The sequence below is a fragment of the Podarcis erhardii genome (genome assembly GCF_964252035.2).
Source record: "Podarcis erhardii genome assembly, chromosome: 3".
In the NCBI taxonomy this organism is placed as follows: Eukaryota; Metazoa; Chordata; class Lepidosauria; order Squamata; family Lacertidae; genus Podarcis; species Podarcis erhardii.
This window is the reverse complement of record NC_138507.1, coordinates 124,184,701-124,204,868: the sequence shown is the minus strand read 5'-3', so window position 1 is coordinate 124,204,868 and position 20,168 is coordinate 124,184,701. Positions and strand designations below refer to the sequence as shown.

Below are 20,168 nucleotides of genomic sequence, written 5' to 3'. Positions count from 1 at the left end.
GTGTTGCCTGAACATAGTGTTGAACTGAACATAATTTTTCTACGTCACATTTCCTCTGTAGAAAAGGAATGTGGTTTGATAAAAGATAAAGCTGTAAAGTTATTAAGGTGCAGACTGAATTGTTAATAAGACCAGGAATATTCAGTATGGCCAATACATCATCGGACATTCCATTGACTGTTGGCATTCTTCAGCAATTGTTTGATGAGCAAATCAAAGAGTTTAGAGCAGAGATTTGAACAAAAGTGGACCAGAGAAAGATGAAATGGAAAGGAGTTAAACAGGACAAAGAAACTTAGGACAATATGGGTGAAGGAATGCCAGGAGGAGGATGAAATGCTAAAGAGTTGGAGGCAACAGAAGGTGAAACACAGAAGTCCTTCACACAGGCGTTTTAGAGGAATGAAACAGTCAAATGATGGAGCTGTGATGTTGGAGGAGTGGAAGGAAGCCATGGATGGAGAGATGAGAAGACCACCTGAGCTGGCAGAGATGAGAGAGAAAGGGCTCTGTACATCTTGGCGTGAATTTAGAGGAAAAGGCTATCAAACATCTGCTTCCCTTCTCTTGCTTCTGCATCATCAGCTTCCTTTGGACCCCGCTGCCGCCAGCATGGGATAGATAATGAGGGAGGCAGCTTGTTTTCAGACTGCATGGTTTTCTTCCTGCTTCTCTACAGACCCAATTCCACAGGGACATGAAACAGGAGTGTGGGGGAGAACCCCCAATCCCCGCCAGTCATTAGACTGGATCTCCCACTGCCTCAACCACTGGCCATGATGCTCAGTCATTTTTCCTCCCAATACTAGGCTTTGCCCTAAAAAGCAACTTATGAATATGTTTTAAAATAAAGAACTGGGGCCAACCTCAGCAAAAAAGGTCTCACAGCAAAGAGAAATAATCAAAGCACAGCATGTAACCAAAGATATTTCCTTTATTGCACATGACAAAAGCCGCACACCATTGTCATGACAGGGTCCCATCACCTCTGGAAGTCTGGCTGCAGGAGAGAAATGTAACTGGGGCAAAGCAGCCCCAAAGTCCCCACATGGGCCTGGCAGCTGACGCAGCACCTGGTGAGCAGGAGCTGCTTCTTCTGACCCACTGCGCCCTCCCAATTAAGGGCTCGTCCTTGTGCCTGGCTGGGAGAGAGGAGGGCAACTCGAGGTATTCAGGGCATGCTGGGAACAGGGTCACAACACAGACTTCAGGGCCACACACAGGCCCTGGGAAGAGACCAAGGAGTGGGCATTACAGAAGGCGAAAGGCGGACCCCAACTAAGCTGGTTTTCCTTCAAGCCAGGAGCTGGCACAGTTCTTCTTTATGGAACTTGCAAGAGGAGTGGCAGCCCTTCCTTGAGAGGGATCTAGCAGCCTAGCTGACCAGCCCTCTCTCCCCTGAGCGCTCCCTGCTGCATAGTATGAGCTCTCCCCTCCTGGGTCCACGATAAGGCAAAGGCAGCTCTTTGGGGGAAGGCGAAGACTCACAGTCACCTGAGAGAAGGGGGCAGCTTAACGGCTCGGGGAAATGCCCACAGAGCCTCTGCTCAGGCCACAGGGCGATGGGTGGGAGACTGGCAAGGCAGGGTCCCGGGCAGGCACCAGCCCTTGAGACTGGCTTGAGCTGCCAGGGGCAGTTGGAGGAGCCGCAGAGAAAAGGCTGAGGGCAGCAGCAGCAGGAGCTCCATGCACAGAGAGATAGGGAAGGGGGTCACTGACCCAGCAACCTATTTATTTGGGGTAACAGCACTGAACGTAGGACACAAAGTGCTTGCCCACTGACGGGTGGAGGGGCCGCTACCTGGGTGTGCACTGCTGCCTCCCGCCCGGTGCAGTCCATCGAACGGACAGCAGACAACTGGCTTTTTCAGCAAGGCTGGAGTGGAGACAAAGAACAACTGGGTGGGGAGCTGGGAGGCTTCCGGCCTGCTGGGCGGACCTGGGCTTCAGCGGCAAGTCAGAGGTGGAGGCTGCCCCTCGCTTTGTGGTCTGCCCGCGGAACAGTGAGTTGGCACATCCTGCTGCCAGCAGCAATGGGAGAGCAGTGACCCAGACCTCACGCCCAGCTCCTGAGCCCTGGGCCTCGCCTAGTGCCCGGAGACGATGGCCAGAGCCCAGTCTCTGATGGCCACGGTGGTGTCTTGCAGGTACGTCCAAGAGGAATGGCTGAGGCTGGTCACATGTTTCCGCAAGCACTCCCAGGACCCTTCGCCACTGGAGGAGAGAGCAGAGGGTGAGCATGCGTGCTTCGAGGCCTCCTGGATTACTTTGAGACATGCCTTGTTTTGTCTCCAAGCAGTTTGGATGCCCCCCCCCCCACCCGGGAAGCTGAAGTGGGCTCCCCCTCCCCATTCTGTGTTCTTCTATTCCTACTTCTCTTCCACAGTCAAGCGCCCCCTGCTGTCTGCTTTGCGTGGCACCAAGGATTCTGTGCGCAGACCATACTCACTTGCAGGAAGCCACCCAGAGTTTCCAGGCCCCCTCCAGCGACCCAGCAACGTAGTCCACCGCAGGCAGGAAGTAGTTTCGCATGAGGAAGAGCAGCAGCTCCTTGAGGTATTCCGCCCCGTGCAGCACGGAATCTGGAACCCGGGTCTGGAGCTGGCAGGGAAGACGAGGCGGCTCAGCCAGGCTCAAGTGCCAGCCCTGCCCTTGCTAGGCAGAGCATCTGTGGCTGGCCAGACACACCCTAGAAACTGGAACACTCCTAGCTAGAGGGTGGGCAGGGCCCAGGTCCCTGTTCCTCAGTTACTGACTGGCATATGAATCAAAAGGAACTGTGGTCTAAGAGAACAGGGTGGCCACCAGCCGATGGGGAACCATAAGCACAGGTCCAGATCCCCTTAAAAAACTTACAGGAAATTAGAACCCAGGGATGGGGTGGGGAAGAGAAAGGCAGGCAGGCGGACAGACTCTGAAAATACTGGGAGCAATATTTGGCTTCTCTGCCAAGGGCCTTCAGCTGCCACTGCCACCTCCTCCTCACAGCTTCTGCCCATTCTTTCTACTCAATGGAGTGGCGGATACCTCTGCAGCTGTATTTCCTCAGCGGCACTGCCCACATGCGCAGAACCGGAGCCTGTTGACCCAGGTGAATGGGCCGATGCAGAGGGTGCTTGCCAGTGAACTGGCTTTCCCACCCTCCAGCTTAGCAGATAAATGGTTGATGGCCTAGAGAGGTTAAAATCAGCCCAAAACAAAAACATTGCTTGACAGTTCACAGCCTGGCTGTGCCTCTGTAACCATCTGCCTGGCACATTCTCTGCACAGAACTCTGCCTTGCCTGGTCTGCCGCTGACCCCCTTAAGAGGAGGCAGGGGTGGGGCTGGGGCTGGGGCATCTAGTCCAGCTTCCTGTTCTCACAGTGGCTCACCAGATGCCTCTTTTGGGAAGTCCACCATCAGGGCCTGCATCTCACCGCCACCTTCAACAACCTTCTCCGCTGATGCCCACCTCTCTCCTCTGACATCCCAACACATCTCACCTTCCCTGCCTCCAGCAAGCAAACGGGGGGGGGGGGCGGCTCCACCCTTACCCATTCGATGAACCTGGGGAGGTTGTCACTGAGCCAGGTGAGCTGAGCAGAGCACTTCCCAGAGATGTAGGCGGCCGTTTCGTTTGTCTTTGCCCACACCAGCTCCAGGTTGGGTCCCAGCACGGTGGCCACGCGAGAGTAGTAGAGAGGCATGTTTGCTTCCAGCCAGCTGCAAGGAACAAGGGGCAGCAGCAGGGTGAGACCCTGGCAACAGGCTCCCTCCCAAGGGCCGCCCAGAGGGAGAGCGCTCTTCTGCCCTGGTCCCCCTTGAAGGGAGGGGGCCTCCCTGCCGACGGAGTGCCAGCGCAAGCCACTGACCTGTACCCTTCCACAGAGAAGTGGGAAACTCTGCTCCAGGCTTGCTGGGATGCGGGGAGGATGCCGGAAGAGCGGAGCACCTGAGCCGAGGCAGAAGCTGGAAAACACAACATGCTCCCCTGAGTGAGCTGCTGGCGTAGCGGGGGGGGGGCCCTCTTTGGGGCAGCCCCCTCCCACGAGCCTCCTGTGGGGGTCAGGTGGGATTGCTATGAGGAATTATGAAAAATGGAGCAAGGCATTGTGTCAGCTATGGAAGCATTGCGCTGACTGGGCTTGATTCATTGACAATAATTTCTGATTAAATCCCATAAGCCTCTGCATTTCTGCCCACTTTCTCTACTGTTCATTTTCTCTGCCTGACAGGCACGTATAAGCATTCTAAACACAGACTGGTTGCTTCACCAGGCCTCCTGAGCCATAAAGATAGAAGGTAGCTTTGATGTAACTTTGACTAGATGTAACTAGTTTGTTAATCTTTAGGTAGATCTTAAGGGGCAGAAAGAGAGTTCACAAGGAGATGGTAAATACTACCTCTCCTTCCTTTCCTGTTTACTGCTGTTTATGACCTCTGGGGTTTCCTCAAAGCATTCCTCCTTGATTCCTGTTTTATTTACTCTGAACTATGTATGCATGCTCAAGTAGGAAATAGTTTCTTTGTAGTTACAGTGGTGCCCCGCAAGACGAACGCCTCGCAAGACGGAAAACCCGCTAGATGAAAGGGTTTCCGTTTTGGAGGCGCTTCGCAAAATGAATTTCCCTATGGGCTTGCTTTGTAAAGACGAAAATGTCTTGCGAGTTCCTGCGGTTTTTCCCCCCTTCCCCCCCCCTTTTCCTAAGCCGCTAAGCCGCTTATCAGCTGATCCGCTAAAAGCCGCTAAACCGCTAATAGCGCTAATACGCTAAGCTGTCAATGGGCTTGCTTCGCAAGACAAAAAAACCGCTATACGAAGAGCCTCACGGAACGGATTAATTTCGTCTTGCGAGGCACCACTGTACAAGGATTTCTTCTGATCTGACTTTGTGCCACGTGGGGATGTTTTTGAAATGCTCAGAGGACATCTGATTGGTTCTTACGAACACTGTTTAAAAAGTTCTTTTGTGAATAAAACGACCTGGGCCAGGGCGTGACAGAGGATTATTCGCACTGCCTCCCAGAGGCTTGCTGGCCAAGCCTCGTGTGTATTTCTCGTGTGTAATCAGGGTCCAATCCTTCCTTGCCTTTGGAACGCAACACCCCCCTTTCCTCCAGGGGCAGGGCCTCACCTTCAAAGGAGCCATGAGTCCTGATGTCATGCATTAGGAACCCCGCAGTGAATACCAAGGCGACCAGTAGCAGCCGAGCCCAAGGAAAGCCACTGGCTTTCATCTTCAGCATCAGGTTCTGAAGGGGAAACACAAAGAGAGGAAACAGGTAAGAGAATCTCCGGGATGCAGGTGGCTAGCTCACCGGGTCAACCAAGGATGGAGATTATTCTGGATCCTTTGCTGTCGCTTGAGGCTTCAGTGGTCCAGAGTGCCTTCCATCGGTGGCCCAGCTGTGCCCCCATCTGGACAGGGACAGCCTAACTTCTGTTGTCTATCCCCCGGCAACCTCTACGTTAGATTACTGCAATGCGTTACACGTTGGGCTGCCTCTGAAGACAGTTCAGAAACTTCAGCTAGTTCAGAATTGGACAGCCTGGTTGCTCACCGGGGCAAGACGGTTTGAGCATATTACATTGATCCAGGTCCGACTGCACTGGCTCCCAATTCAAAGTGCTGGTTTTGATGTTGTTGTTGTTTAGTCGTGTCCGACTCTTCGTGACCCCATAGACCAGAGCACGCCAGGCACTGTCTTCCACTGCCTCCCACAGTTTGGTCAAACTCATGCTGGTTCCCCTTCGAGAAGACTGTCCTACTATCTCGTCCTCCGTCGTCCCCTTCTCCTTGTGTCCTCCATCTTCCCCAACATCAGGGTCTTTTCCAGGGAGTCTTCTCTTCTCATGAGGTGGCCAAAGTATTGGCTCAGGACAGCAATACCTCAAGGACCGCCTCTCTCCATATGAACCAAGCCAGACCCTGAGATCATCCTGTGAGGCCCTTCTTTGTGTAATTTCTTCAAGGAAAGTCCAGAGGGCACCAACACAAGAAAGGGCCTTTTCTGCAGTGGCTTCTTTTTTGTGGAATGCTCTACCCAGGGACGTTCAACTGGTGCCTTCATTATACACCAGGCAAAAACATTCCTTTTTATCCAGGCCTTTGGCTGACTGACACCCGACACCCTTTGAAATGTGTTGTGGGAGGGGGGGATTTGGGGTTTTTGTTCCTGTTTTATTGTGTATTTTGTGATTTTATACTATGTTGTGAACTGCTCTAAGATCTACAGATGAAGGGAGGTATACAAATTGAATAAATAATAACAATACCTTGCAGGCAGCTCTGCAAGCTGCAACATCCTGTTCACTGTTTGGTCCTTTCATGGTCAGTTCCTCGTTTGTGACTTTGAACGAATGAACTGTTTCCTGTAAAGATTTCTGCACCTGCAAGAGAAATGGTCCACAAACACCGTCACAAAGCCACAGGTGAGCCTTGGACCACACCAGGATGGTTGCAACCCTACAGAAGCAGCAGGAATGGGGGTGGGGGCTAAAGGACCAGACTCTGCCCTCCCCACTCCCCTCACCTGTCAGGGGCCTTGCCTCTGTGCACCCCACCCTTGAGCCCAGGGTGGATAAAAATCAATGATTTTTTAAAAGCGTATTTTTTTATTTAAATCAGATTTTTAAAATAAAATGCTTTTGGAGGAAAAATATTTTTAAAGATAGTTTTCTATTTAAGTTTCATTTTAGTCCAAAGGCTATTCAAATGATTTGTTTTAAGTTTTTTATGTGTGCTAAAACTCAGTCTAAGTTTTTTTAAAAAATTGTTTAACCACATCAGTTAACAAACATGGATACATAGGCTATAATGTTATTGTTTTAGTTAACTAAATTGTTTAAGTTGTTATTAAGGGAATGATTGTTTTTCACCTTCCAATAAAGTACAGCAGAAACGTTGTCCAAATATAAACAGTTAACTTATTAAACAAAACAATAATTTCATAATTATCTGTCTATGTATTTCTAATAGTATAACCAAATCGGTAATTTTTGCTGAATTGTAAAAACTACTCTGAAAATTTATTATTCCAAAAATGAAACCTCCATCTGGTTGTAAATGTTAAGATTATACCAGCAAGAAGGAGTCTTTCAGTAAAAAAACGATTTAAACCAAGTCTTACTGACTAGTGATTTAAACTGATTTGATTTAAATGAAACCCGGCCTGCTTGAGCCCCATTCAAGCCAGATGGGCGCCTCCCAGGCCCTGCTCCGAACCCGATGCAAACTATGGAGAATGTGGGCAGCAGCAGGACCCCTTTCAGAGTTCAATCTCACCCTGTCCATGCAGCTCATGGGTGACAGCAAACCTCAGAAGGAGACAGAACTAGCAGGAAGCACAAGCTGTGATGAGCTGGAACGACTGGACCTTAGCAACGGAGCAGCCTTTTGGGATGGACTGCTGCCTAGCACTGGCCTGCTTTGGCCTGGACCAGACAGGCAGGGAGGCCATTAATTCATCCGTGTTGTCTGTCCCTAGCGCACAATACTGCTTCAAGCAAGAGGCAGTCCAAAGAGCAGGAGCCACAAACCTTTTTGGAAGTGCTGTCCCAGGTCTGCACAAAGTGATTCAGGAGCAGGCTGGGAAAACAAAGCAAAGGCATCAGCTCGAGGATTTCTGCAGAGCCTGGCCTGTTTTTTGAGTTTGGATTTGATATCCCGCTTTATCACTACCCAAGGGAGTCTCAAAGCGGCTCACATTCTCCTTTCCCTTCCTCCCCACAACAAACACTCTGTGAGGTGAGTGGGGCTGAGAGACTTCAGAGGAATGTCACTCAAGGTCACCCAGCAGCTGCATGTGGAGGAGCGGAGACGCAAACCGGGTTCCCCAGATTATGAGTCTACTGCTCTTAACCACTACACCACACTGGCTCACTGTTGCATGCACCTTCCCAAAGAGAGACACCCCACTGCTCTCCCTGCGAAACAGGGGAGGCTCCTCCGCTCCCAGGCGGACTTTGCGTCGTTTCAGCAACCACGAGGGCTCGAAGCACAGCCTTCCCAAAATGTTCAAGCGGACGTTCAACCACCACGATTGTAAGCAGGACTGGTATCCTGCAGGTTTCCAAACCATCAAGCAGGGCATGCAGTGGGGAAGCATCCCTGCCGAGTCTCACCTTGACTGTGGGAGATGTTTGATGTACAGCTGCCTCCAGACACTGAAGCTGAGGGGATCCAGGAGGAGGCCTTCGGCCAGGCAGTTGAGCAGCTGCACAGGACGAAAGCAGAATTGGTCCAAGGAGTCTAATGGCCAAACAGCAGCAGCAGCAGCCACAGGACTGAAGACTTCAAGATAGTGCGACAGATTCCTGGTGCCCCACTTATATCCCAGTTGGGGTCAGGAAAGGGTGCCTTCCCTACAGCCTCCCCTCTTTCTGGAACTGCCTCTGGGGTGAGCTCTCCTTCCTGTTCTGGCTCTCAGTGCTGCATTAGGAGGCCCAAAGAGGTTCCTCCCCATCTAATGGTTCCAGACAGAGAGAAAGGAGGCTATAAGTCAAAGCAGTGGGGTTGGGTGCCACAGAGTGTGTGTGTGTGTGTGTGTGTGTGTGTGTGTGTCTACCTGAAAGCATCATTTGGCTGTTGCACACCTGTCTCTGCAGCAGAGGGAGAAGGAGGGAGCCATTCATCGCTCGCACCTGCATAGCACACAAAATGCTCCAGCTTCCACCCCTGGCACCTCTGTCTGCCCAAGACACAGCCAGAGTCAGCAATGCACCTGCCAACAACGCCAAGTCGTAAGCGCCTGCCTTGAACTGCCCTGGGCTCTGATTCAATGATACTGTGGCCCTGTTAAAAGCAGCTGTAGTCAACCACATGGATGCCAATCAATTATATCTGCACCTAAACAATAGCCATGGTTCCCAAGCTAAAACATGTTTTCCTTGTTTTTAGATCATTAATAGGACATTTAATTCCTCCAGAAGAGATGGGAAGTTCAAGGTTGCCACATTAGCTACAAACAAAACTAGTTTGCTTGCATTCCAGTCTCTCGGGGGCTGAGGGAGGGTCCTGCACCTTTCCAGTCTGCCTGGATTCCAACCCACACTTTGGCAGCCAAGCAAGGGGGAAAGAAAGGGAACTGGAAGAGAGAAGAGCCAGGAAAACCCTGGGGCTGAGCCTCCCAAGGAGGGCCCAGCAGACATCCCCCCCTATTTCAGAGAGAGAGAGAGAGAGAGAGAGAGAGAGAGAGAGACGCCCAGTTTATCAGAAGAACTGCCACCCATGGGCTTGGCACTGGGGGAAATTAAAACACAAAATAGATCCTCTGACTCAACAAACTGGGGGAACCTTTGCACCGAGGTTTTAAACTCCTCAGTCTAGCTCAGTTGTTGTCTAAATGTGGCAGCCCCACTAGATGCTTGAGGAAGCTCCCCCCCCCCCCTCACCTCTTTCTGCATATCAAGGGGGCAGCTGGGCAGGGCTCTGGAGAGGAAGGAAGGGAAGTAGGTGTGCAGGGTGGTCTCAGGCTTAGCCCCAAAGGCCAGGACTTTCAGGCGGGGATACAACTGGCGCAGCTGCTCCTGCAGGCTGGGGAGAAAGAACGTTTGCTGCATATGAAGTGCTGTATTTTTACATGCGCACACACAGTTCTGCCTGGATTTTATATAAATAGTTGTATCTGTTAATACTGCCCTAAACTATACAGCGAATACATCTGCATCCTCTGGAAGAAATGCACAGCTTGTACAGTTACTGTTGGGGGCCTGAGTTCAACATTTTATTTTTAATTTGGCTTGAGCCAGTTCAGTAACCCGTTGTGTAAACTAGAAGCGTCAATTTGAAAGCTATTAAAATCTCAAAATTGAACTCTAACCGTAACACCAGTTGAATTTTATGCTAACAGCAGGGTTTTTAAAATGCTGCCTAAACTACCAAGGGTTTAGGTTAGGAAAGGAAACTTGCTCAGATGTGAGGCAGCCTGCAGAAAGGCTTTTCTGTATCTCCCTGTTATTTACTTCATGTATTAATTGCTTCCTAGGAAACATCTCAAAGCAATTGAAAAACAATTTCAAGTAAAAATAAATAAATGCCCAGGAAGGAAGGAGATGCCCTACTGCTGGGGGGGGGGCGGTGCTCCACCGCAGTGTTTCGGTGCAAACAGAGACACTCCAAAGTAGGCACGACACCCCCCCCTCAGTCTCCCCAGGAATGGGGCAGGGCTCTAACTCTTCCCATCCATGCACTGTGAGCCGGTCTCCCTTTAGGTGTCATACCTGGGGGATAGAGAGTTGTTGGGCATGAAGGCAAAGTCCATGAGAGGGAAGAAGTCTTTGGGTCCTATCATACCAAAGCCTTTGGTCAAGTTGGGATGCATCCTGCCAAGGAAAAAGCAATGCCTGTCAGCTGGGGAAAGCCACTCCCACTTCCTTACAAACTCCGCCTCCGCTCCCCGTGCTGGAACAAGGGCCTCCACAGGCCTCCCTCAGAGGGCTATACTGCAGGAAAACCAAACCTGCCCTGTCCGTGCCCACCATCCCTGGCTGACTTCCTCTTGCTGTTGAACCCAGGAGCTGCTCCTTCCAGAGGCCGCCTCCCGGACATGAGAACCCAGGGCATGCAGCACAGCTGCCTTTGGGGATCCAGCAGCAGTTTACTGGCCCACACCCAACCCATCTGAACCTCCAAGCGCTGCTCTGACTCCTAAACCGCCTCTCCTGATTCTGATGGAACTGAGAGAGAGAGCTGAGTGTTATCTGCATATTGAGGACACTTTGCTCCAAATCTCCCTATGACAGCTTCCAGAGGCTTCAGAGAGATGTCAAATAGCGGGGGGGGGGGGGGGGGGGCTTGGAACCCTGCTGAATAAACAAACAAACAAACAAACAAGGACATGGCAACTCACAACAGCAGCCGATCCAGGTAGGCAATGGCGTAGGGGGAGAGAGATTTGATTCCCAGAACAGGGAACATAATGCCGAGCCACACTGTGGAGAAAAGAGTAGGGAGAGCAACAGCATTACATTTCTGCCCTTGCCTTCATTCGAGGATGGAGCTCAGGGCTGCTGAGCTTCAGAAAGGCAGCTGCTCCATGTGCCTTCAGGCCATGCTACATGCTCTTGAGTCACACCACCAGAGGGTCTGGGGCAGGCTGAGAAGAGAGCAGCACCGTTCAACGGGCTGGAGCAGCTTCTTCTAGCTCCTGATCAGCCCTCCCCCCCCCAATATCATTTTTATTAAGCCTCCAAAAATATTCCAAAGTGTTTATCATATACATTTTTTTTAAAAAAGGTTGCTGCCATCCTCACCTTTAAGTCCTTCCGTAAGATCAGTAAATCCAGCTTGACCCAAGGCCCACATGATCGTGAGACATTTGGCCGGACGGCTTTGATGGGAGCTCAGCAGCTCAAGATACTGAAGTGGAAAAGGGAAAGACTGCAGGATTAAAGCGCAACTCTCGGCACAGAGCCCAGTGGGAAAGGGGGCCAAAGTGACAATGCTCCCTCACAAGCAGCTGGAGCCCTCTAGCACAGAACATCAGCTCCTGACTTCTCTGGGATATGAGATGTGAGGGACTGAAAGTGGGACTCCCAGCACATGGAAGGGGAGGGAGGGGCCCTGTTTCATGCGCATGCAGGGCAAGAGTATGCTTTCCTATTCCGCAAATGATACCTTTCATTTTTGCTACCTGTCTCAGTAAAACATACCAGGAACTCTGGGAACCTTGGAGAGGGACAGAGGGCTGCCTCTCCAGGTTGGATGGGGCAACTGCAGCCACCCACCTTGCTCAAGTTCATGGTGGCAACTTTAGGCCTGTCCATCAGCATGGCCTGAATGCAGATCCTGTAGCCATGCAGTGAGTCCCCTGAAAGACAAGCAAGGTGAGGAAGACTGTGAGGGCCCTTCAGGTAGGGCGTTTCAGCCTGGAGCCCAGAGCCCCTGCGCACCGCAGACTCCATCACACACTGGTGGGATCAGAGCAGGAGGAGAGGAACAGAGGCCCACCCAGGTATGCGTGTCCCCCTGGTGTCCCACTTTACTCAATACAATATAGAGTGGCAGAAGCTTTAGAGCCCATAGTCCTTGCTGTGGCCCCCAATCCCCTTCCAGGAAATGGCCCAATCCCCTCTTGAAGTTCCCTATAAGAACACAGCCAGCACCATGCTTGTTCACTAATGTAGCCGAACCCTCGTTCCTTCACTGATCCCACCCCTTGTCCTCCCTTTCCCCTTGCTCTGACTTTAATTTGCTGCCTCTCACCCAACTCCTGGCTGCTCTTGCTGGTCCACGGAACTGCAGGGCTGGGACCCCTCAAGTCTTCTAGTCCAACCCCCTACAATGTAGGTATCACAGCTGGACCTCTTTCTCTCTTGGGGTCCCCTCAGGTCTCCACCCCACACGCCTCTGCCCTGCTGCTCCCCATCTCTCAATACCTCACAAAAGTCACAATTTCACCAAAGGCTTTTCACCTCCTTGCTGCACCCTTTAGGATAACAGCATTAAGAATTAGGTGGGTGTGAAATCAGGTTTGTTCACAACCTCAGTGGGCAGCCCTGGTCACTTTTAGTGCCACTTCCAGAACATAAACTGCCTTGAGGTACATGCAGCACCCACCAGGGCCCTGCGTACAAATACAGTGGTACCTCGTTGTGGACACAATCCGTTCCGGGGTGCCATTCGCACCTGAAAAGTCTGCAACTAGAGTGGTGCTTCTGCGCTAGCACAGAGTGTGATAGAGTGCTTCTGCGCATGTGCGAAGTGCACAGAACACTTCTGCGCGTGTGGTGAAACCCGGAAGTATACACTTCCGGGTTTGCTGTGTTCACAACCCGAAAAGCCGCAACGTGAAGCAAAGGCAACAAGAGGTATGACTGTAGTTTCCCTCAACTGCTCTCTGCCCTCAAGGGAGCATGTGTGGCAGAACCTTTGACCCAACAGCTGGTTTACTGGACTGCACTTCACACTCACCAGGAGTCTTGTCCAGCTCTTGCAACATTGTGTAAATACAGTGGTCAAAGAAAAGTTCCAGGACACCCGCCGATTTCGACAGCAAGGACTTGATGGTGCTCCTCAGCTCTTTGTTCACAAGGCAGTAGGGATAGTCTGCAGCCGAAAGTAAGGTGGCAGTGTGAAGGAAGGGCTTGCGTTCATTAGCCCTCACTGGGGCAACAACTTTCCCATGAGTAAAACACATCCCTAAACAGCACAGCAGTCCAAAACTGCAGCTTGAGCAGACTCTCGGGGAAACCCAGTTCAGAATTCTACCTTGGCAGCACAAGGATAATGTGGAGAGAAGTGTGCAGAGGTGACTGGCCTGCCCTACGAGAACCAAACCAGGCACAGCTGCTTCTTGGGAGGTCAATGCTGAAGCCACCTTGCCACAGCTCGAAAGTCGACCACAATTCAAATATTGGTGGGTCTGTGAAGGGCTCCTGGGTTCTGGAGCAGAGATGCATTCTGATCAGGAAGACGAGTATAAGAGCTCTTAGAATGAAAAGGAAATAAGCGACCACCAAAGTCTGCAAGGCCCCAGCCCATGGTGCTGCCCAACTGCCAAAGCCAGCCTCTTCTCATTGACTCCCAGCATCCACGTCCCTGTGGAGCCGGGAAGAGCATCTCTGGATCTCCTGGCCTCTGCCCTGCTGCCCAACGCCACTGGGAAACGCTGAAGACAGACAAAGGCAGCATTGTGCAGCCACGCCGGGAGCATCTGGCACCTGACACCCTTCCCAAGCCAAAGCAGCAGACTCTGCCCATAACCCCCCTGCTTGGCTTCCAGCTACTTGGCATATTGGCAGGAAAGAGAGGAGCTGCTTTTCATCCTCCCTTGGGTCAGAAAAGGGCGAGAAAGGCATTCCAAGCAGAAACTGAACATGCCGTGGTTATGAGACTTGCTTCTCTAAGCACAAGCTCAGAGGGAATGGCTGGGAGGAGACCTCGCCCCTCTCTCCCCCCTGGGCTTTTCCCTGCCCAGGCCAAACCAGGCAGCCAAGCCCACATTCCTCATCTAGGAGGCACAAAAAAGTCTGTGTGACAGAGTGTAGGAGACAACATCAGCAACCCTGAGAATTTTATCTTCTTTTACAAGGAGTAAGAAAGAAACTACCAGTGTGTTTTCAGGTATATGAAGGATTGAGACTCTGGTTTAGAATTCCAGGGGTTACAACCCATACAACCCTCTCCTTGGCTGCAAAAACTCTGCCACTGGTGTCACAGCTGCACAAAAATGTCAGGTATTACTTTTGTTTCTGCAGTCCTCCAAAAACCGAGAACAACTTTCCAAATTCTGAAGAACAAGATTCCTAGCAAAACGATACAAATCCATGCAGCATTCAAATGCTGGCAACTTCCCACCCAATTTACAAGCGTGAGGTTTTCTAACTGCAGAATTTAAAATCTTGCTGACAGGCGCTTACTCACGTTTCTCCTTCTGTGATCACTGAACTAGAAAGTCTGAATGTTGTGCAAGCAGCTGCCAAGGCCACAACCCAAGCCCACAGCAGGACAGGTGCAAAATGGCCTCTCTCTCTCTCAAACAGACACACACACTTTCCAAGGCAACACTTACCATGAGGGTGCTGGCTGAGGGTGGGGTCGCTCTTTGGAGCTTGCAGCTTGTAGTTCAGATATCCAGCCAGGTCTTTGACCCACACAGAAGGATTCTCGGGGAACATGCTCAAGCTTTTGTCCAGCTCCTTCTGGAGTTCTGACAAATCAAGCTGGGGGTGGGGAAGAGTTAGCTGAGCTGCTGCAAAGGGAAGACCCGCCCCTCCCCACTTTAGCAGGGCAAATTTGGGCTGTTTCTGGAACCGCTCTCTAAGTGAACCTATTCCACAAACGGAAGTGGCTGCCCCTCAGCCAAGGAGTCCCACCTCAACTCCATCAGCCCCCACGGGAAAGAGGAAGCTGTCTTATCCTGCCTGTCCACCTGGCCCAGCACTGCCCACCCTCTTTGGCAGTCGCTCTCCAGGGTCTTGGGCAGAGAAAGACGTTTGACATCACAGAGCACCTGATCACTTAGCTTGAGGTGTCGGGGATTAAACTTTCAGCATGCAGGAGAAATGCTGGTTCCTTGACTGATTCTCCAGCGTCCCATCCATGCGCCAAGTGGAGAGCCCATTAAATGTTCAGAAGGACTGTCAGCTGCCTGCTCCCTCCCCCAGGCAAGGGGGGAGAGGGAGGCCGTGAGTCCCTAGAGCACTGCTTCCTTCCTTCCTTTCTTCTGCAGCTTAAAGCTGGTCCCTAGTCTACATGAACAAGAGACGCATTTTCTGTACCTCACCTTCCAAATTCTAGGAAAAGACACAGGAAGGAGGCAACACATTTCCAATTCATATATTAAGGAAGGCAAAGTTTAGGACTCCTTCCTCCAAAGTAAAAAAAATAGACGAGTTGCCTTTTTAGACCATTACTATTTATTCTGAAGCTAAAGGCTGTGCATGAGGTAGACACGAGCATCAATGGAAAGGCTGGCGAAAGGCACAGTCCCTTCATGGAAATGGCTCAAAGAACAGTCCTAGATACGTGGGATGGGGAGGAGACCTTTATGCACGTATTGACAACGTGTGGTTTCTTCTAAAGTTCCTTTCTCTAGCTAGGTGAAATATTCACCTCAGGGGGCAAACCCACAGCCAGCATAGCAATTCTGGATACTTTTCAGAAATGATGCCCTGCCTCCTCATCACAAGAAGCTCAGGGCAGCTGACAAATCAAGACACTGCACAGTATTTAAAAGGATGGAGTGGGCGCCGCTGGAGAAGAAGCCCTGGAGCAGGACAGCCCGGATGGACGGAGCGGGAGCATCTCCGCCTGCCTCGCCCTAGTCCAGGCATAGGCAACCTCGGCCCTCCAGATGTTTTCGGACTACAATTCCCATCATCCCTGACCTCTGGTCCTGCTAGCTAGGGATGATGGGAGTTGTAGTCCCAAAACATCTGGAGGGCCAAGTTTGCCTATGCCTGGACTAGGCAGACCTCGCCATGGGCAGAGAAGAGGGTAAGGAAGGGGGCTGGGGGCCTCTCGCCCACCCGGTGCAGCTTGTCCTGCCCCCCTCCGGTCCCCCGTGTCCTTTCTGCGCTTCTCCGCAGCTGCCGTCCCGGGCAGGCAGCAGCGCCTGCAGATCCCCCTTCCCGCCAGCCACTCACCGCCTTGAGCGCATCCTCCAGGCTGCGGAAGCGGCCCTGCTTGGGCGCCTGGTCCCCGCCGGGCGGAGCCTTCTTGCTGCTCTTACCGCCGCTGGCTGGGGCTTTCCTGGACGCCAGCTGCCCCGGCGGAGGAGGCGGAACCTCATCTTTGCTCTGCTGCCGCCGCCGTCCAGATGCCACTGCCGCCTTGTCCAGGCGCAACTCCAGGAGGCTGTCCGGCACGGCCGAGGGAGCTGAGGACCCACAGCAGAGAGAGCCGTCACAGGCTGAACGCGCAGCCGCCGCCACCCCACCACCCTGGGGTATTATAATAATAATAATTTATTATTTATACCCTGCCCATCTGGCTGACTTTCCCCAGCCACTCTGGGCGGCTTCCAATCGAGTGTTAAAAACAATACAGCATCAAATATTTAAAACTTCCCTCAACAGGGCTGCCTTCAGGTGTCTTTTAAAGATAAGATAGCTATTTATCTCTTTGACGTCTGGTGGGAGGGCGTTCCACAGGGTGGGCGCCACCACCGAGAAGGCCCTCTGCCTGGTTCCCTGTAGCCTCACTTCTCGCAATGAGGGAACCGCCAGAAGGCCCTCAGCGCTGGACCTCAGTGTCCGGGCTGAACGAAGGGGGTGGAGATGCTCCTTCAGGTCTACTGGGCCTTTGAGGCCGTTTAGGGCTTTATAGGTCAGCACCAATAATAATAATAATAATAATAATAATAATAATAATGGGTTTCGCCAGCCACTCTGGGCGGCTTCCAACAGAATATTAAAATACAGTAGTCCATCAAACATTAAAAGCTTCCCTCAACAGGGCTGCCTTCAGGTGTCTTTCAAAGAGAAGACAGCTGCTTATCTCTTTGACATCAGGTGGGAGGGAGTTCCGCAGGGCGGGCGCCACCACCGAGAAGGCCCTCTGCCTGCTTCCCTGGATCCTCACTCCGCGCAGGCAGACAACTGCCAGAAGGCCCTCGGGGTCCGGGACGCAGCCGCTCCTTGGGCTCCGCTGGGCCTCCGAGGCCTTTCGGGCTCGGTGCCGGGTAGCCTGCCGCGGGCCAGGGAGGCTCGACTTCGCACTCACCGGCCAGGGCCTTCCGCCCCGAGGGGCCTCCTCCTCCGCCGCCCCTCCGGCCGGGCTTCCCCACCACCTCCCAGCGGCCCAGCACCGCCGCCGCCATCGCGCCCAACCGCCGCCTCAGCCGCCGCCGCCTCAGCCCGAGAGGCCCGCCGAAGCCGGGGCCGGCGCGCATGCGCCAGGGCGGGCGGAGGCGGGACCTCGCGCGGCTCCCCCGGGCGCCGATTGGCCGCGCAGGCCCCGCCCCGCGCCCGCCCGCTCTGCCACGTCCCCGGCCGAGCCCGCCTCCCGCCACCACGTGACACCGCCGGGGAGGGAGGGAGGGAGGGCCGGCCGGCCGGCCGCGGAGTTCCGCCCTTCGCCGCTAGGGGCGCTCGGCCCGCGTCTCTCTCCGTCTCCTGCGTGTCGCAGCTTTTCTCCCCGCCAGGGGGCGCCCTGCTTCTCTTCGCAACAAGCCTGCGAGGAGGCGAAGGCGGAGATGCTGCGAGCGGGCAAGGAGGGTCCTCTAGGGCAGCAGATGGGCAGAGAAAAGGGGGATACTCTTAGAGGCCACTACAGCGGCATCATCATCATCATCATTATTAATATTATTAATATTAATATTATTAATAAATTCAGCATCTTAAAAAGCAGAGACATCACCTTGCCAACAAAGGTCTGTATGGTTCAAGCTCTGGTTTTCCCAGTCGTGATGTATGGAAGTGAGAGCAGGACCATCAAGAAGGCTGATTGCCGAAGAATTGATGCTTTTGAATTCTGGTGCTGGAGGAGACTCTGGAGAGTCCCATGGACTGCAAGAAGATCCAATCTCTCCATTCTGAAGGAAATCAGCCCTGAGTGCTCACTAGAAGGACAGATCCTGAAGCTGAGGCTCCAAGACTTTGGCCACCTCATGAGAAGAGAAGACTCCCTGGAAAAGACCCTGATGTTGGGGAAGATGGAGGGCACAAGGAGAAGGGGACGACAGACGACGAGATGGTGGGACAGTGTTCTCGAAGCTGCCAGCCTGAGTTTGACCAAACTGGGGGAGGCAGTGGAAGACAGGAGTGCCTGGCGTGCTCTGGTCCAGGGGGTCACGAAGAGGCGGACACGACTAAACGACTCAACAACAACAACATCTGGCAAGAATGCTTATTGCTAGAAAATGTAAGGGGGAAAAGGTCCCGACAAAGGAGGAATGGCAAGTAAAATTATTTGAATACACTGAGCTGGCTAAAATGACAGGAACAATTAGGAATAGAACAAGCCCAAAGTTCAGTAAGGAAAACATGAGGTCCAGCGCTAAGTTGTGGCTACCAGCAACTGGTATTCAGAATCATTGCTGCCTTGACAGTGGAGGTGGAACACAGTCCTCAGTCAGCAACCATGGAGAGTCCTGTGTCTCCCAAGTATAGAGGAAGATGGCACATGCCCAGTTTCACCACCCACCTTGCTTCCACCCCTTTGGGGTGTGATAGGAATTTTATGGTCTTAGATATATGGTAATGTTCATAAGTGTACCAGCCGCATGTACATAGATCAGCACAGGAAGACCAACCTGAAGCCATTTTGATTCCTAAACTGAGCAAATGTTTTCTCTGCAAGGTCAAAGTGGGAAACCTCCCCATTGTCTCTTTCCTCACAAATCCTGTCTTAAGGGCAGATTTAAGATAGGAATAGAGTGTGAGCCTGTGACCTGGCCCAGGAACTAAGTACTTATCATTACAAAACATTGGCCAGGCTCCCCAGGGTATCCAATCAAGTGAGCGTCAATAGGTAACCTGCCAGACAAGGAGATAAACAACGCACTCAGATTTCTGTTGTAGACCGCCCTTTCTGTGATGTATGTATGATGTTTCTGGGGGTGGTCTTGATCTTCAGGGTGGCAATTTCAAAAGTCTTTATAAGGCCTTGCACACCATTTTTCTGGGTCCTTCCTCTCTCCTGCAAGTGAGGGGAGCACCCTGTTGCAACAGATAAATAAAGGCCAAGCCTACAGGCTTCTGTTTTGCTCTAAGTTATCCTGGTTGGTGTCTTTGTTTTTGTCCAAAGGAGCCCTCGGATTTTTCCGTTAACAGGGGATTTCTAGAATGTTGGACCCCATCCTGCCCCTTCCCTGCCCTTTGTGTCTCAAGAGATCACCATTTCCCTCTGGATAACGGAAGAGTCACAGCTCAGTGTGAGAGCGCCTGCAGGCGGCCTGGGAGAGGGCCCTGCCAGCCAGTGAAGGCAATATTGATGACATGTAGGTGGGCCCAAGTCAGCTTTCCGTGTCCCCCCCATTTCACCAGGTATCCCTTGTGACCTCTGTCTCTCTTGGCTCTCATTTAAAACCAAGCTCTCTACCCGGCCCCAGCCAGCCTTCCCCTGAAGGGTGATCTCGCTCTCTTCATCTTGTGCTGATCTAGTGATTTGTGATGTATTTCGGAGAGGTTTTATGAATTTTATTGATTTTATGCTGTGCTATACTTTCTCAGTGTTCTGTTCGTTATGGAAAAAACCCAAATGGCCAAAGAACGTCGAGAAGGATTGTGAGAAAGCTAGCTGTGCCCCGAGCAAGTCCGACCTGGTGGACTGCTCTGTCCCAGGAGACCAGGGCCCTGCAGGATTTAACCTCCTTCCACAGGGCCTGTAAGACAGAGCTATTCCGCCTGGCTTTCAATTGGAACTTAGCCTGATCTTTTATTCCCCTTTCTTCCCTCCCCTTTTTATTAAGATTATTCGCTCTGGGATCCCACAGCTAATTCTCCCCAGTCTCCTCGCTGACCCAAACAGGACTAATTTAGCCAGCTAGCTTTGGTGATCATCTAATGTTTATTGGATGGATTTCCCCCCCTAAATTGATTTTTTGATTCTGAATTTATTGTTATTTACATTTTATACTTTATTTTATGTTGTTTTTTGTTGCATCAATTAAGTGTTTTAAATTTGTTGTTAGCTGCCCTGAGCCTGGTTTTCTGAACTGGAAGGGCGGGGTATAAATAAAAAAATATTTATTTATTTATTAAACACCATTTAATTGATATGACTGGCATCTGGATTGACT

General features: G+C 51.9%; 2 protein-coding genes across 2 annotated transcripts in view; one reads left to right on the top strand and one right to left on the bottom strand.

Annotated features, from left to right (window-relative positions):
* Positions 1–20,168, top strand: part of OST4 (oligosaccharyltransferase complex subunit 4, non-catalytic) — a 70,884-nt gene that overhangs the window by 21,680 nt on the left and 29,036 nt on the right. The gene's annotated exons all lie outside the window — the stretch shown is intronic.
* Positions 917–17,272, bottom strand: TMEM214 (transmembrane protein 214). Its single transcript, XM_081854707.1, has 17 exons — positions 17,150–17,272; positions 16,072–16,304; positions 14,496–14,646; positions 12,896–13,030; positions 11,710–11,792; positions 11,236–11,341; positions 10,833–10,914; positions 10,204–10,305; positions 9,376–9,517; positions 8,107–8,198; positions 7,522–7,570; positions 6,259–6,372; positions 5,117–5,234; positions 3,854–3,950; positions 3,536–3,704; positions 2,450–2,601; positions 917–2,214 (listed from the first exon to the last, which is right to left on the bottom strand). Exons 1-17 carry the CDS (start codon positions 17,244–17,246, stop codon positions 2,088–2,090), a joined length of 2,049 nt encoding a protein of 682 aa, XP_081710833.1. The 5' UTR covers positions 17,247–17,272; the 3' UTR covers positions 917–2,087.